Source organism: Lytechinus variegatus, chromosome 2 (assembly GCF_018143015.1).
Source record: "Lytechinus variegatus isolate NC3 chromosome 2, Lvar_3.0, whole genome shotgun sequence".
In the NCBI taxonomy this organism is placed as follows: Eukaryota; Metazoa; Echinodermata; class Echinoidea; order Temnopleuroida; family Toxopneustidae; genus Lytechinus; species Lytechinus variegatus.
Window position 1 is genome coordinate 33,292,311 of NC_054741.1, and position 16,332 is coordinate 33,308,642.

The 16,332-nt window shown below is 35.7% G+C and overlaps 1 protein-coding gene across 3 annotated transcripts; it reads left to right on the forward strand.

The window, feature by feature from the left end:
* Positions 1-1,150: 1,150 nt before the first annotated feature.
* Positions 1,151-13,206, forward strand: LOC121407898 (nuclear factor of activated T-cells 5-like). 3 transcript variants are annotated; one of them, XM_041599140.1, is made up of 11 exons: positions 1,151-1,405; positions 3,301-3,336; positions 3,619-4,054; positions 4,291-4,483; positions 4,841-5,207; positions 5,386-5,582; positions 5,759-5,897; positions 9,607-9,654; positions 10,081-10,344; positions 10,507-10,770; positions 11,582-13,206. In XM_041599140.1, exons 1-11 carry the CDS (start codon positions 1,300-1,302, stop codon positions 11,605-11,607), a joined length of 2,076 nt encoding a protein of 691 aa, XP_041455074.1. In that variant the 5' UTR covers positions 1,151-1,299; the 3' UTR covers positions 11,608-13,206. The 3 variants fall into 3 exon arrangements, with proteins under 3 accessions (XP_041455074.1, XP_041455075.1, XP_041455073.1); XM_041599141.1 differs by lacking the exon at positions 10,507-10,770; XM_041599139.1 differs by lacking the exon at positions 11,582-13,206 and having other exon boundaries at positions 10,507-10,878.
* The last annotated feature ends 3,126 nt before the right edge of the window (positions 13,207-16,332 follow it).

Sequence of the window (16,332 nt, forward strand, 5' to 3'; positions counted from 1 at the left end):
TCCAAAAGTTTTTTTTATATCTAAGAACTATTACTCTCCTAAACTCCAACTTCTCTATATATCGATTTGGAAAGTTTAAAGGACAAGTCCACCGTAAAAAAAGTTAACTTGAATAGGAAGAGAAATCCAACAACCATAACACAGAAAACTTCGGATGTAAAATAAGTTTTACATCCGATTTTTAATGACTTTTTAAAGTTTCGCTAGTCACAGTCACATGCACATCCTGGTCGGTATGCAAATGAGGGGAATGGTCGTACATCACTCACTCACTCACTCACTCTCCACTCACTCACTATTTCTTTTGTATTTTATGAAATATGAAATACTATTTCTACTTTTCTCCTCATTGTCCTGTGAAACAAAGGTTTATTTCTCCCTGAACATGTGGTATTACCATTGTTACAACATTTTATGGTTCAGTTAAGTTGGTCATTAATGTCAAATTGGTAAAAATTGAAATATTGTATAATTCAAACAAAAAACAACAACAAAATAAATAGTGAGTGATGGACATCATCAACTCTCTCATGAGTTGTGCAAATAACTGTTTTCCGACTGTTTTGTGAATAAGCAAAACTTCAAAATATCATAACTTCTTTATTTTACATCCGATTTCGATGAAATTTTCAGAGTTATGCTTGTTTGATATTTCTCTTCTAACTCCAATATACATTTTTTCTGGGGTGGACTTGACGTTGATAACCATTATTTTCCCCGTGAAGATAGTAGGTCTATATCCCACTCAGAGCGATAATTCGTTCATGGGAAAATATGCTTGCATTTTGCTGTCTTTACGGCGCAAGGATATTTCTTTTGACAAAATGTAAACCGCACCCGCCACGCGGCGCTGTAAACCGTGCCCATCCCCAGCCAGCCCATTACGCCTTGCCAGCCCAGTCTTCGATTGGTTTTTCTACTCCTTGTTCTGCATAACCAAAAGCACGCTACCTCGTTCGTGTTCCAGGGTACCATGACGTAAAAGCCAAGCCCCTGCAATACCTCTAAATGGAGCTCGATGATTGGTCATGGATTAATTGATAGGGAGCCAATCCAATGTGAGTGACAGCATTGCTCACCAATTACATCATCTTCGACCAATGAGAATCGCTGTCCATGATGTCATAGCGATCCATTCGAGCTTTCTATATATCAGGCGGAACCACATTTTGTCTTCAGTCGTGCTCTGTCTCTCGTTGCTGACGGAACTACGCTTGTCAATCTGAAATCCTGATATTAAGATTTCTGCGAATTATTTGATTTTATATTCCATATCCACTGATAAAACTATCACCGAATATGTCTATGGACTCTCAGTCATTTGGGGGTTCTAATTTCTTCACCCTGCAGGGAAACATTTTGACAGAAAACCTGTTTTCAGCGACTCATTCTGATTTCATGAAAGGTGTGTACGAAATCTCCTTATTTTTGTCGAAGTCAAGTCATTTGGAATATTCCTGTACATGTGTGATAAGATTTTATTATTTTTATTTCAATAGTTGGAGTGGTGTTGAGTTTTGTGGGATATTCGTTATTTTATCTGGAAAAAAGTGTGTTTTGAGGGTGCGGAAGTGCGCGATTTAAGATGGCGACCACGAAAATTTTTTTTCGTTTATTGCTTGTCACGTGACTAGTTTATGCAAATTTTGGCCGTTGGTAGTTCGAGGAGCGCGCGCGCGCGCCTTCTCCGCCTGAATCTTCAGCGTTGCGATGTCGCTAATTTTGTTACACACTTTGTTTCCGCTTGTGGCTTCTGCAGCTGCATTGACAAAGACAAGGCAGAAGTCTTGTAGCATTTCAGGAAATAACCATGTTATCATTTAACTGTTTATAGCATGTAAAAGATTAGAGTTGCCCTCAACATGGATCTAATTAACAAATAACATACGAAAATTTGTCAAATAAGTGTCAGATATGCAGATCTTGTGATGTTTTCATTTTTGAACTGTCTGAGGGCATAAAGGGGTTCTCATCTGAACTTCCATACTTCCAAAGAATCCAAGTTCAAGTCTTGTATGTGCATGATTCCCTTGAGCTTGCTACTATTTATAAAGCTGGTTGAAAGCAAAAAATCATTTCCCTAGTCAATCATGTCAATTGTGAATAGTAAAAATAAATGAACGGTACAGTTTTAACTTTAACCCCTAAATAGACTGGGCTATTTCGACGCCCAAGAAGACGGGGGGGGGGCTGATTCAGCCCCCCCTTATGATCTCGGCCGTCGATCGCGACGAAAATTGGCACACGTGTTACCCATGGCATGATCGACAAAACTATAACATCAAATTCTGCAAAAAAATCTCATGTCTCATTTATTATGCTAATTTATGCATAAAATCATGTCTGCACTAATTAATGAAATAATGCCCCTGAAATGCAAATTTTTGTTTCACATACTCTAGATAGGCATCTGATCAAATTGATTTTTAAAAAATTTCAAAATCACATTTATTTTCTTATGTATTCTATTGTTTTCTAAATTTCTTATGTATTTCTTTTTTTGTTGTTTTTTTATTTTTTTAATGGAAATCGTCAGGGACTTTATTTTGACCATAAAAAAGATAAAATAAATTGATTTTAAGCAGTAAAAGGAAAAATAATGATACATTTATGAATTTTGGCTAAGCACACTATTTGCATTGGATTTGTATACAAATTCACGTTTTTGAGTAATTTTGGGTCTGCATGCACATATGAAATGTTGCGTAATTTTGGAACTGCGTACCCGGGGTCACAATTTTGGTCTAAAAAATGCGCGAGACTTCAAAGTAAAAAGGTCAGCGAGCGACGTAGTCAAAAAAAATTTGGCGCGGATTATCGCGAAAAATGTCGAGGGGGGCTGAATCAGCCCCCCCCCCCAGTCTTTTTAGGGTTAAGATATGTTTACAGTATGAAAACTGTCTTAAGCCTTTGTGCTGGCTTGGGCACACTGGCACTCACTGCCTGGTGAACAACAAAAAAAGACAAATTAATGTTACACTCATGATGAATGAATACAGATTCTTGACCTCTATGACATAAAGGGTTTAAGTACATTGCATTTGCTGTGCTGATGCATTTTAATTAAAATATCCTTTTATTTGTATCTTGGAGCATTTACCTTAGATATTGTGAAGAGCAATTCTTCCTGTAGGGGAGGGGGATTACTAGTAGTAGGGCTTACCCTGGCCTGAAGAAGTGTTTTTCCTGTGGATAAAGATCTTGCAAAAATTTACTAGAGGATTTCTAATTGCAAATTCCATGCAACTTCTTGAAATGTGAATTGACGTCTTATTTTTTTTTCTCCTGTCTCTATTTCAGGTTCTAATTTGATGCAAGATGTGATGCTGAATAACGGTAAGATATGTTTTCCTGTCTAGCTCAATTTCATTCTTGTAGTAGATTAATATTTTCTCATTTCTATTTAAATGAAAGTTATTCGTTAAATATAAATGAGTATGGCTTTAAGAATAAATGCGTTCATTACAGGATGTTGTAATGATTCAGATTCTCTTTTAAACTATTGTAGGTTGTATGTTTCTGGCAATATTTTCACTAACATGCAGGTGACCGACATTCTAGGACCAAATTTTCAAAAGGCTAATAAGGCTATACATTATTACATTTTATAATATCCAGATTCTGAAAGTGCAGGCCTTGTAGTAGCTGGTGAGGTAAGTGGGGTGGATGATGGGTATGACACAAACTCAGATTTATCATCCCCCATGTCTGCCAAAAGTGATTGGGGAGAAGCATCAACACCCTCAAGTACTGGATCTAGCCATGATGAAGGATTATCCGCTGATGATAACTCCCTATTATCTTCATTCCTGGATGAGGAGACCTGTTTCAGTCAGTGGGAGCAGTCATTTGAATGTGCGGGCAAGAGCCCAGTCATAAATGAACCAATCCTGGAACTTTCACCAAGAAGTCCCATGGTAGGCCTGCCTTCCTCTACTACACCCAATGACCTTTCTGCTGCGCTTCACAAGCTCATACAGCCCAGCCAACAAGGAGTTGAGACCCAATCAGAGGCATCCAAGCCCCTTAGGAAACGTTCAGCGACATCTTTAAGGTACAGCCAACCCACATGTTTGTTAATGGTCGTGTTATACACATGCAGCATGAATGCCCCTTTCATGCTGTGTGAACTAATATCATATATACTTCTTATGTTAATCACTTTCTTCATCTCTTGCAGTGTTTATACCAGGAGCAGAGTTGACGACAGACTTCAACAAGGTGCACTTTTTAAATTCTCTAAAATTCTATTTGTGTCTGATTTTGGTTACTATTTCTTTTTTAACACAGCTCTTGCGGAATTACCCCCAGGAAGAAGACACGCAAATTTCCTAGTTTGATCCAGACACTGCCAGATAAACTCAATGGAGGAGAGATTCAGATCACTGTTCAGCCAGAGAAGCATCATAGAGCAAGGTATAGGACTGAAGGAAGCAGAGGAAGTGTCAAAGATGACAGTGGTGAAACCTTTCCCAAACTTAAAGTAAGCAAAACCAACCCCTTGTGTAATTCATAAAAGTAGACCTATATAGTTCAGTTTTGAAACTAGTTGGTTCTTCTTTCTTGTAAACTTTCATTCATAAATTATCATCGACTATGAGTGTAATTCAAAACATTGTAATGGTAGCATATGGTCCACACTGAATAAACGTCGAAACAGTTTCCAGGAATATACATGTTCCACTACTTTGTCGTTCAAGAGAATAATGGGGAGATGGATTTATATTGATTAGGAACCTCATGAGTGGGATGTTTTCTAGGTTTTACATATTTCAAGGTAGATAAGATAGAATCCCATGCATCATTTGTTTAAAAAAATCATTTTTAAAAAATTTTGCAGCTTCTTGGAATCAACCAACAAGTTTTACTTCAAGTCTTTGTCGTCACTGACCAAGGGAAAGTTCGTCCTCATGGTTATTATCAGGCTTGCAAGGTAACTGGACGTAACACGACCCCTTCTGAGGAAAAGGATGTGGAAGGAACTACAGTTCTTGAGGTTCCGTGGGAGCCTGTTGATGGAAAAATGGAGATCAGCGTTGACTGTATTGGCATCCTTAAGCTCCGGAATGCTGATGTTGAGCAGAGGATAGGGCCCATAAGGTCAAAGAGGAAGAGCACCTGTGTCCGGTTAGCTTTCAGAGTAATCGTGCCTGCTTCTGATGGTACCTTCAGCGTTCTGCAGACTGTCTCAAGATCAATAACCTGCAGTAAGTTTTGGCGAGAATTTTCTTTTGCAATGTATCTTTCTGTTAATGAAAATCTTAGTTTATTCATGCAGTGTATTTTCATAAGATTTATGTCATTGTTAAGTATCCTGAAATTATTTCTTTTATAGCTGTAACTGTGTGGCAATTTCTTATGTTGATATATATTGTTTTGTTACAGCACAACCACTTGGGCATCCAGAGATATTGAAGAAGAGTTTGAGTCGGGTTTCAGTGACTGGTGGAGAAGAACTGTTCATCATCGGAAAGAACTTCACATCAAAGGCCAACACAGAAGTCAAGCTCAGACAACTAGATGACTTGGGCAAAGTGACTTGGGAAGGAGATTGTGAGATTGACAAGGCCTTATTTCAGAATGTAAGTGGGATTTGTTGCCCCATTCCTAATGAATCCTAAATAAGAGAACTTTGTGCTCAATTTCTAAATTGTGTATGATAATTTACATAAAGCTCATTGTTGTGTATCTTGATTTGAAGTTAATTGGAGAATTATATTAGAATTTTGTGTTGAATCATTTTGTTTATTGATTTCAGAACCACATCGTGTGCAAGATCCCTCCATACCCAAACCAGAACTTGAGGAAGTCTGTGATCGTGTACCTTGTTGTAACGGGCAAACCAAACCAATGCAGCGATCTAGATGCCCATCCTATTGTGTATCAGCCAAAAATTGGTAAGAGACACCATTTCAACTTCCCTTGACCAGGAGAGATTTTGGTCGTACAGGTCATTCTTGTCAGCTCATTAAAATGTGCATGGTAATGACCAATGTGTCTCTTGCCATTGAAATGAATTCTGACATTGCACTAGAACATTTTTATTCTCAGACTTTCAACAGTACAGCATTAAGAAGGTGCGTCTGCCATCTGAAAAAAGTTTTTTGATTTTTGGATTTTTTTATTGCTTAGTGACCCCAAAAAAACATCAGTTTGGTGTGTTGCGATTATTGAGATTGACTTATCAACGTTTACCTAAATTAGCCAAAATGCAGTAGTGAGAGACACATTGTTTCAACTGACAAGAATTTCTTGGATTTGCAGGTTGGTGGTGGTTTTGTATTCACTAGTTTTGTCCAGTAACAAAATGGGATGTGAAGAAGATCTTGGCTTTGTAATATTGCATGATTACACAGAGTCACATGGAATAAATGTGTGTAGCTTTTGGAAATTCCCATTTGCAAAAGGAATAAATTTTGCATATTGTCATGATTTTATGACCAGATTTTTATTTTGTTGAGTCAATATTACTCTATCTCGTGATGGCATTCATTATTGGAAATAAACGTAAGAATCATGTAAATCTGCCCATCTTTTTCCTGGACAAAATTAAGATATATTTAGAATTGTGGGCACGCGTTTGAAAATTAGAATGGACAGTCCGGAATTCAAAATGTTTCAATTATTCATATTCTGGAAAATAACCCGTTTTGGGAACAATTTTCACCATTTTCTTCTAAGTTATGAAATAGTTTCAATCTTCATTTTATATAATGTTGGAAGAAAAAAAAAATTTGATTGAACAGGATGACAGATGCTATTCTAATCTTTCACACGGGTGTCTTGCCTGCAAATCCATGATGTGCGACCCATTTATTGAAAGATAGATGCTGCAGATCTAATTCGGCTAAAAGAGAAATCATGTACTCATTGTCAATTGCACCAGTGAGGATCTTGTTTCTCCAAATCTAAATTTGAAATGTGGCTCATGCTCAAATTTTTCTTCAAAATGAATGCCTGCTGAGCTATATATATATCACATGCATAGACTTTATGTATTAAATTGAGGGAATTTACAATATATCTATTTCCAAACAAAAATGCTAGAAATGTGATGACCAATCTGTTTTTCAACCATTTTACAGAGCATTTGCAGCATTTTTCTATCATTTTCTGTAATGAAGTGTTCATTAATTTTTGTATTGAGAATGCATTCAGTAAATATTTTGTTATCATTCCAGTAAAAAATTGTGGGGTTTGTAATTTATAAACTTGTCCCCTCTCTTGTTATGAAAGTAAAAGAGAGAGAGGTGAAATTGAGAGAATTTTCAATGCTTCATTGCCCCCTCCTGGAATTATGAAAAATATCAGATTTGTATGAGACTGGATTTTTATAGAATAACTTGTCTTAAATTATTTTCACTTAAAAAGAAAAAAGAAAAAAAAATGTTGTTTTGGAAGTGGCTGGAGAAACCCACTTTGTAATTGAAGTCTCAAAGTTAATTTTATTGAATGCATTTTCTTTTTGTGTATGATTTAGATTAGGTGGGATTTAGTTGCAAGACAGGTCTGTACACACATGAAACAAAAGCAAAATGAAAAAAAGAAAAAAAATCTGAAAATTTGACAAGAATGATTTCATATTGTATAGAAATAGCTATTATGTACAAATATTTTTTAAGTGTTAAAAATATTTGAAGAACGTTGAAATATCTAGCTTGTTAATATTGCTTTATGAAAGTACAGCTAGTCAGTAATTAACACAGTTGGAAGCCTTATTCTGGCAAGAATTTTGACGCCTAACCCACAAGGATGATGAAGGCAATACAATGATGAAGCAGTACTTTGTGTTTTAATCCCCAGAAGGACTACAAAGTTTAGAGAAATTCTTAATGTGATGTACAAAAGACTTGGCCTGCATTGAAATAATCTTTGTCCCCATCCCTGTGATATTGCCCTGTGGGTTGGGTTTATTTAGTTAGCAGTGGGGTTGGGTTGCGTATTCATCACATGAACTTTGCTTTTCCCCCTCAGTGCCTTTTGGATAATGCACGAATTGTTCAGTGCTCTTGTAGCACTCCAGCTGAGGCGTTAACAGGCTATCCTGTTAACGTGCTTCTGGGCCCTCAGCAGTTTCGCAAGGCTCGGCAGACAGTACAGTACAGCATTTTAATCATTCTACAAAACATCTTTACCTTGGTTTGTAATGTACCACAATAAAAAATACTGATGCTTGTAGTACAGTTTCTATCATTTTACTCTTTGGTTGAAACGCTTTTCTCCATTATTCGAGGCAAGCGTTCAAAATCATGTTCAAATCAAGAGGTTGATAATGGCACCTCCTACTTGCTGAAGTTTTATGGTACATGACAACAAGGAAAAGAATATCAATTGATAAGTTGAATTTGTCAGAGGAAACCCCCAAAGAAGAAAAAATCTAATGAAATTTTTTTTTCGAAACTTCATAAGAATTTTTATCATCTACCTAATAGTAGAATAGAATTCTTGATCTAAAATCAGTAAGGAAAAACGATTGCATGATTTTTGGACACTTATACAAAAAATTTGTTGACGGCAAAGTTGAAAAAAAAAAATGGGTGTGATCTTGTTTATTTATTTTATTATATTTTTGAATTGTATGTACAGAAGAGTTTTGTTTTGTTTGACAGGTACTGGTTGTTGCGACTCTTCATTTGCTCTTTTCTTTTTAAAGTCTTCCCCTCCCTTTCTTTGTTTTTTCCTGTCTCGTTTTCCCCTCCCACCTTTGAAACCCTTTATTTCTGCGGGCAAAAAGGACCTTTTTTATTTATATTACAGGTTCTGTCCCCCTCCGAAGGTCAGCTACTTTAGTCATCGGATTCTTTCAGACTTTTTCTTTAGGACAGAAAGGAGTAGTCATAAATGTTGCTTTTGAATAATTTCTTAATTAAACAGAGGAAGTTGAATTAAATGTTAATGATTTCCCCTTCCTCAAATATAAAAAAAAATTAGTGGAAAACAACCAAAGCACTTACTAAATTATATTAATTTCAGAGTCTGGCAAGTGAAATTGACCATTATTTTGCCTAGACTAATGTTATTCAGAGTGAGTTGAATGAACTTAAAATATTTGCAGTTGGTGATGCTTCCTTGTTTTGTAGGAATGTAGATTGTACTTGTTATCTCTGTTTCATCAAGTGACCCTCATTTTCTGACCAAATTCAATCTGTTGTGCAGATTGTACATTTTTTGAGAATATTGAGTAAAAAGAAAAATTGAGTAGATCTCTTGCAAGATTATTCTACCTGTTATTTTGTCCTGTTTTAAGCAGGAGACAAAATCAGCATAGTTTACCATTTTCAATTTGGTATAGATTGAGGATGAAATATGTCATTACTTCAGAGAATCTGATGGTTTACTTGTCGAAGCAAAGACAGTAGTTTAAATTAGTAACTGTAATATGTATTATAAGGTAGTTAGAAGCAACACCTCCTGCGTTAGCCATTGAACAACTAAAAGGCATGCCTGGTTTCAAATAAGTTTTTTCATATCTTTGAGGACTTTGTAAGAGCTTTGGGTCCATTTATGATTACTCCTCTGACTTGACTACGACTCGTCTCTTCAATCCGCAAGGCGATTTTAGCATATTTATTAACGTGATTTCAAATTATTTGTTTCTTATAACAGATGATACGGTCAATCAAACACCTATTGGTTTTGGGGACAAAAAGCCAGGTAAGGTCAATAAGATGTTAAGCAAACCATTATTAAAAAAAACAAATTATTACTGCATGTGTTGAATATAGTTTATATCTGCTTGCTCTGACGTGTGTGGGGATTGATAATATACCTCGATATTTCTATAGCATTGCCTGAATCACATAATCCCTTCGTTGAGTTTTAGTTTCCTTTATTTAGCAAAACATTTATTTCTCATACATTATATAACACTGTTCAACAAACTATTGCATTTGTTATCAGAAGTCTCTTGCAGCACGTATGTTTACTTGGTCTTTGTGATTAACTGTCAAGAAAAAAAAAATATTCTTGGAGAAATGAAAAATACTTGATCCTGTGAATGATTCACTTCAGTGCTTGAAGCGATTTACACTCTTTAATTTAGATTATAATTTAGTTTCTCATTCTGATTCCCCAAATCAGCTGTTGGGCTCGGAGTTGCCCCATCAACTATCGTCTTGCCGCCAACGCCAACATCACCAGCTGATTCGCGCATGCAAGTCACAAACACAGTCTCGCCTACTCCTGTCAAGGTAGAGTCGCCTGTGATACTTCAAGCTCCTCCTACACCCAGCCCTCAACCCAACGAGGAGGAATTCGCTCTTACCCTGCAGATGCTAGCCACTGCCTACCTGCAGAACAAGGATATGTACAACAATCTCTTGATGCAGACGACACAGGGTCAAGGTAAATTAATTGTCCCTTTTTCTATCTAATCCTAATCATTCTTTTTTTTGACAGGCGGCAGGTCAGGTGTAGCAGTTAACTCTAAGCTTCTTCCACCTTTCCCCCACTTGTCATCTTTCATAGTATTAACCTTCTTTTTATGCCTGTACATGCATTCTTTAGACATGCTGTTCGAGAACGAGTTGGCAGAAATGATCAATGAACAACCCCAAGCAAGACAGGACATTGGTGTTAATAACATGGTCCAAGTTCCAGCTAAAGTATCGGCTGAAGTGCCAGCAGTAGTTGAGCCAGAGACTGGTGAATCTCAAATCCTAATGAACACACAGCTCGATCTTTCCAATGTTGCTTCAGAAATAGCAGACATCCTTACAAATTCTGACCTTCCATGCATAACAGATCCACAAGTGCTTGAACTAGAAGATGGTACGGTATATAATTTAAATAAGAGTGTATATCAATACAAGATGATACTGGGATAATGACACACCTTTATCTCTCCATATCATCTTTCATTTATTTCATAGTAGGAAGAAAAATATTCTGCTCTTCTTGTTGCTAACAATGTGCCTATATTTTACACTGAATCCTTAAACTGCCCAAAAGCCATCCAAAAATTTTTGCAAAATAAAAAAAAATATTCATTGTAAAAACAAAGATGTATTATTGAATATCATTCGTGCTTGGAAAATGATTGTGATATTTTTTGATAAGCAAGTGCTTTGCTGGTGTGAGGGTTCATTGTAATATATATATTAGAATTTGTTGATCGTAGAAACCAAGCAATGCAATCCAAATGCATGCACATCCTTGATTTTTTTGGGTATGAATGATATGAAACAGGATTGCATTGCTTCGATTCTGAGTTGCAAGTTCATTTTATTGATTTGCATGATTGTGTTTGCCTCCATTAATTCTGTATTTTTTCCATAAAAGGGTTTGCTGATGTAATGCTGATGGTCCTTATGTTTTAAAATCAGTCATGAAATGTGATTAACTTATCCCTTCCGCTTTTATTTTGTAAGTAGACATTTGATGAAATGACAGTACGTGTGCCATTTTGCATCAAAAAGGTTTATTAGACTCCAAGGGAATATTCACATTATTTTTTTTAATTTTCCTCTTATTCAGTTGCATTGACAAAGGGAAAGATTCATCTGGAATAATTATGCTTATTGTACAGTACAAATTGTGATGCTAATTGTGCTTTCTTTTGTTGTCTCCCTTTTATTCACAGTTCTTGATGTTCTGAATAATAACTAAGGTAAGCTGCTAAGACTTCAAACTGAAGATGGTAGAACAAAACAAAAAAAACATCCAGCTACATGGTGAGAATTCTTTGACGACATGCGACTGGGGAAGGATCAATAAGGCATGCTGCTAGGGATTTTGAAAGCATTCATTTTAGGCTTAGACGGGAAGGGAGGTTAAGGGGGAGGGGGTAGGTGGACTGATGTGCTGCTTGGAGGAAACCGCAACTGTATGTTAAGATCCATTGCTAATGCTGCACTCTGCTGTCATGCTGATCGAGAAGAGGTTTTGTGAATGAAGGTGGTGGGGGGGGGGTATGGTATTAAGTTCCTCCAGAGGGAAGGTTTGTGCATTAAAAATGCCTGTACATGTTGTAGATAGAACTTGTAATTTACTATAAATATGTTGATATGTAATCTATACAGATATATTGTACAGCTATATTTATTATTTCTATACAGATTATTCATGGGCCAAATGTGTTCATTATTCGGCTTTTGCCTTTAGTTTGATTTTGCTTTATATTCATCTGCTAATGAGACCTCTATTTTTGTATTGGAGAAAACTCATTTACAAACAGGATTTAAAAAGTTTTTTTTTCCAAGTCTAAGGAAGGTAGGAAAATTGAAGTCACCTTTATAGCATTGTATTTATACTTTGTGTTCAAAACGAACAGTACTGTTGTGCCTCAAATGTGGGGTGTATTTTTTTTTTTTTTTTATGTACGACTGTTATGAAGGTATGTACTAACATTGTTTGGATATTTGAAGGTGCCTGTATTTGCTAAGGAAAGTTCAAAAATTATTTTGGCTATTTGATTTCCATTGAATCCGGTAGGAATTAGTCCTGAATCAACTATTCAAGCAATCATAACAAATTACCAGGGAAACCTTGCAATGGTCTGGTTGTTTTTTTTTTTTTTATATATATATATATATAAAGGGAATAGTGATGGGCAAAATTTGTTTTAAAATCCAGACGATGTTAGCATGTTGCCTTATATAATTACTACAACTCTTGCAAATTATAAGTGAAGAAGTCACAACACTTGCCATATGGGGTAGCTGAACTGAACTGGTTATGTATCTGGGAACTTGAACAGGATATATCCCATTTGAAGTCATCTTTTATTGCAGGACAGTTAGGGTAGGGGAAAAGAAGTGTGCCAGCACTGGCATGATACATGACAAGGTTTTGTGTGGGGGGGGGGGGGGTGTCAATGCGAATCTCTTAAAAGTCTTAATGTTTGGGGGGGGGGCATAAAAATGATTTTTTTTTTAGGAATTAGATAAACAGGTACTCATCCGTCCATATTACGTTGAGTGATGCTAGCAGGAAAGCTGAATTTTGTGGTGCCAAAACCGGATTCATTCACTATCAGACTATTAATGCCCATGACTATGCCAGCATTATCCAGTTTAAAAGTGTACTGGTGGATAGAATCGCATGTTTTCTATGTGATGCCCTATATTTATTTTATGGTTCATTACTAAAGCAAAGATAACACATGTTTTTGCAACTGTTGAGAAAAAATCTAAAACGTGAGTGTCTTGTGTAAGCGCTCTACTGTAAAAAAAAAAGGCTTAATAAAAAATAAAATCAAGAAAACTAGATTTTCCTATACTTTTTGTTATGTTGGTCGTATTTATGAATGTGATAATGATCAAGTGTAGTGAAATGTTTATGTGACATTTGTTTGACATGTTGCTTACTCTAGTTCCGAAAATGAAAGTCGGAGGGCTTAACGCTGCAATTTCGTCAAAATCGAGTGTCGTGAAGAGAGAATTTTGACATTTTCAAGTTACATGTACGTTTCTCAAAACTTATCTGCACAACCTGGCAGGTACGCAAATGACGGAACCAGTGTGATCATATACCCGTTTTACCTGAAAGCATAAGTTTGAAATGTAACAAATTTATGCCGAATTTGGATGAAATTTTCAGTGCAATAAATTGTTATAGGGTAGACTTGACTTTATAATTGGCAATTCTGGTATGGCCAGTATCCCATGACCATGAAACAATTTCTTGAGAGTGGTGGATGTTCAATGACTGCTCGATGGCATTAAAAGGTGGTTATTATCAAGGTGTGATGAGATGGGGGGAGTACTGCTAGCGAGAGGGTGAGAATGTTTGACAGTTTAATTTAAATCCAACATGAGGATAGTGATGATGAAGAGAAGGGAAGTGACGCGATCGAAATCTTGGTGGTAAAGGTACATGGTAATTGTGGGAAAGATAAGTACGAAACGGTGTTTTTATAAGGATGAATGATAGTGGTGGAGGTGAATATGAGAAGTGGTTTTCATCAAGGAGTTTTAAGAGATGGAGTGACGACGAAATGCAAATCAATTCATGTAGTCTCCGATTTCTAAAGAACAATACAAAAGTAAACGCATTGCGAAATATAATCTCAAAGCCGTTTGTCCTGAAATTTGGCGGAATGTTTTTTAAGTTTCAAAATGTGAAAAACAGAATTTGACAATTTATAAATCAGCACCGTATATCCTCGCAATTCCACATATAAAAAAAGATTATTTTTCAGGGAATATATCTTAATATTGTGGTATGTATCAGCCGCGGCCATTCAAGTAATTTCAAATCAAAATTAATTATTACAAAAGCATATATGTATTTCCTATTGTGTCTGCTTGGCCAGAAAGTGTAGTTATACCAAGGAGGTTCGAAATGAGACGGAGTAACGGCAAATAAATCTCTTTGAACAAGGTTAAAAGCCGCCAGCAGAAAGTATGTCAGGCATGCACTTTGCTCAACATCTTGCAATTGTGTAGACAAATGATTCCCGCATGACTCCGCAGCTATATGTCATACATAAAGGGAAATATGCTTTTGTGATGATTACTTTTTCGCCGCATCTTGATCTGGTTATATGTGTGGGTACATAATTCGGAGGCATACGAAAATAAACTACCGTATGCAATATGTCCTGGAATATGACTCAAATTTGCTCGACTGGGCATGTGCGGGCACTCCTCTGGCATATACAGTAATGAACAAAATTATCCTACAGACCACATTTGAAATTTTCATTCGCCGCAAAAACAAACGTTAAAATGTGGTTTCAGTAAAGGTCAAATTATTTTTTTTTTCACTAATTACAGGTTGATTGATAAAATCTGGGCAAATATCTCGTCGTAATAGTGCTTGGTTATTGATGTTTTGTCATTCATTCAAATTTCAGTTTGTTTATTAATATGAAAGATGAAAAATTGATATAAATGGATATTCGTAAAATTCCACCCCTCTGCTTTCTTCACTGAAACTGGCGGCTTCGAAGGCAGACATCAAAAGGTCCTTATTACCGTTCTTTCTTTTGTGCTTCTTTAGAAACTTTCATAACTTTCTTATTTTACCTCTTATGCTTGTTTGATTTTTTTTCATTCCGACTGATTCAAATAAAACATTTCCTGGGTGGACTTGACCTTTAATTAAAGTCAACATTAGAATCAAATGCGCCGAATCACATTCAAATATTATGAGATTGACAAAGGGTGATCACAGATTTAAGTTTTATTCCAAAAGGGATTAAAAAAATGATTCAGTAGAACGGAAACTAAAGCCACATTACTATGATCATATTTTAACCACAGTGACTATAAAGTCATCAATTCAGATTTTTAAGCATACGTTGCTACTACCATTCTACATCATCAGGCATTGATCAGTGCAAATTTCGATATGGATTTTCATTATTATTTTGTATGAATATTTTTTGGATTTAGTTTTCTCTTCATGTATGTTAAATCAAGTTTCAAGTTCAAGTTTATTGATTTCCTTTCTTCACATAATAATATTGGTACATACAGGACATTAAGTGAGTAACATGGTAAATTTTAACAAAGGAAATAACAAATATAACATAATTATTAAAGAAACAAAATAAGTCAGTATAGATGACACATCTTGTCATTAACAAATTAAGTGTTACAAAGTAAAGTTCATAACCTGTTACTACTATTAAAGTCATGAGGAAAGGAGGAGACCTTAAAGAAGCTGGGCTTGTTAACGCAAGGTCCCCAAAGAGAAAATAATATATACTTGAATGTTTACTTACTTTAAGACATCTAAACAAAATAAGCTAACGTATATTTACATTAAGGTTAAAATAAAAATATCTACAAAAGGGATAGAGTTGAAAGCTGGAAAGAGGAAATATATACAAGATGGAGAAGGAAACAGTAAGTGTGGGGGTAAAAAGAAAACATGTGAAAGAAGAGGGTTTCAAGCCGGGGTTTCAAGGATAGGGAAAGAATGTTGGAGACAAAGAAACAAATCAAAACAAGAGTGCAAGTTGGTTCAGAAATTATTGTTAAGGGCCAGCCTGTGAAAGAAAGAGGGGAATATAGGCATGATTAAATATTTTCAGCATAGTTACTCAATAAATGTAATTTAAGTTTGCGTTTAAAAACAGAGATACTGACAGAAGAAGTTACATTAATAGGAAGTGAATTCCAATACTTGGGACCAGTACAAGTTAATGTGATCAAGGCAAAGGTAGTTCACTTTCTTTATCTGTTTATAGGAAATTTGTCCCACCTCCCCCCAATTTTTTTTAGAAATTAAATATCAGAAAAGGTGCAAAATGTACCTTTTTCGCAATATCAGTAACATTTTATTATACAAGTTATTAAACATGTTATTTCACAAGTACACAAATGGAAATTCGGCAAAGATATCTTTAAAATTGGAATTGAATACTAAATATTGGAAAACATG

Excerpts from the sequence above, each read along its gene's own strand:
- LOC121407898 (XM_041599139.1), top strand. The coding sequence starts at position 1,300 with ATGTCTATGGACTCTCAGTCATTTGGGGGTTCTAATTTCTTCACCCTG. Across the intron at positions 3,337-3,618 it reads AGATGTGATGCTGAATAACG|ATTCTGAAAGTGCAGGCCTT; the intron begins GTAAGATATGTT and ends TATAATATCCAG. Across the intron at positions 5,898-9,606 it reads TGTGTATCAGCCAAAAATTG|ATGATACGGTCAATCAAACA; the intron begins GTAAGAGACACC and ends TTCTTATAACAG.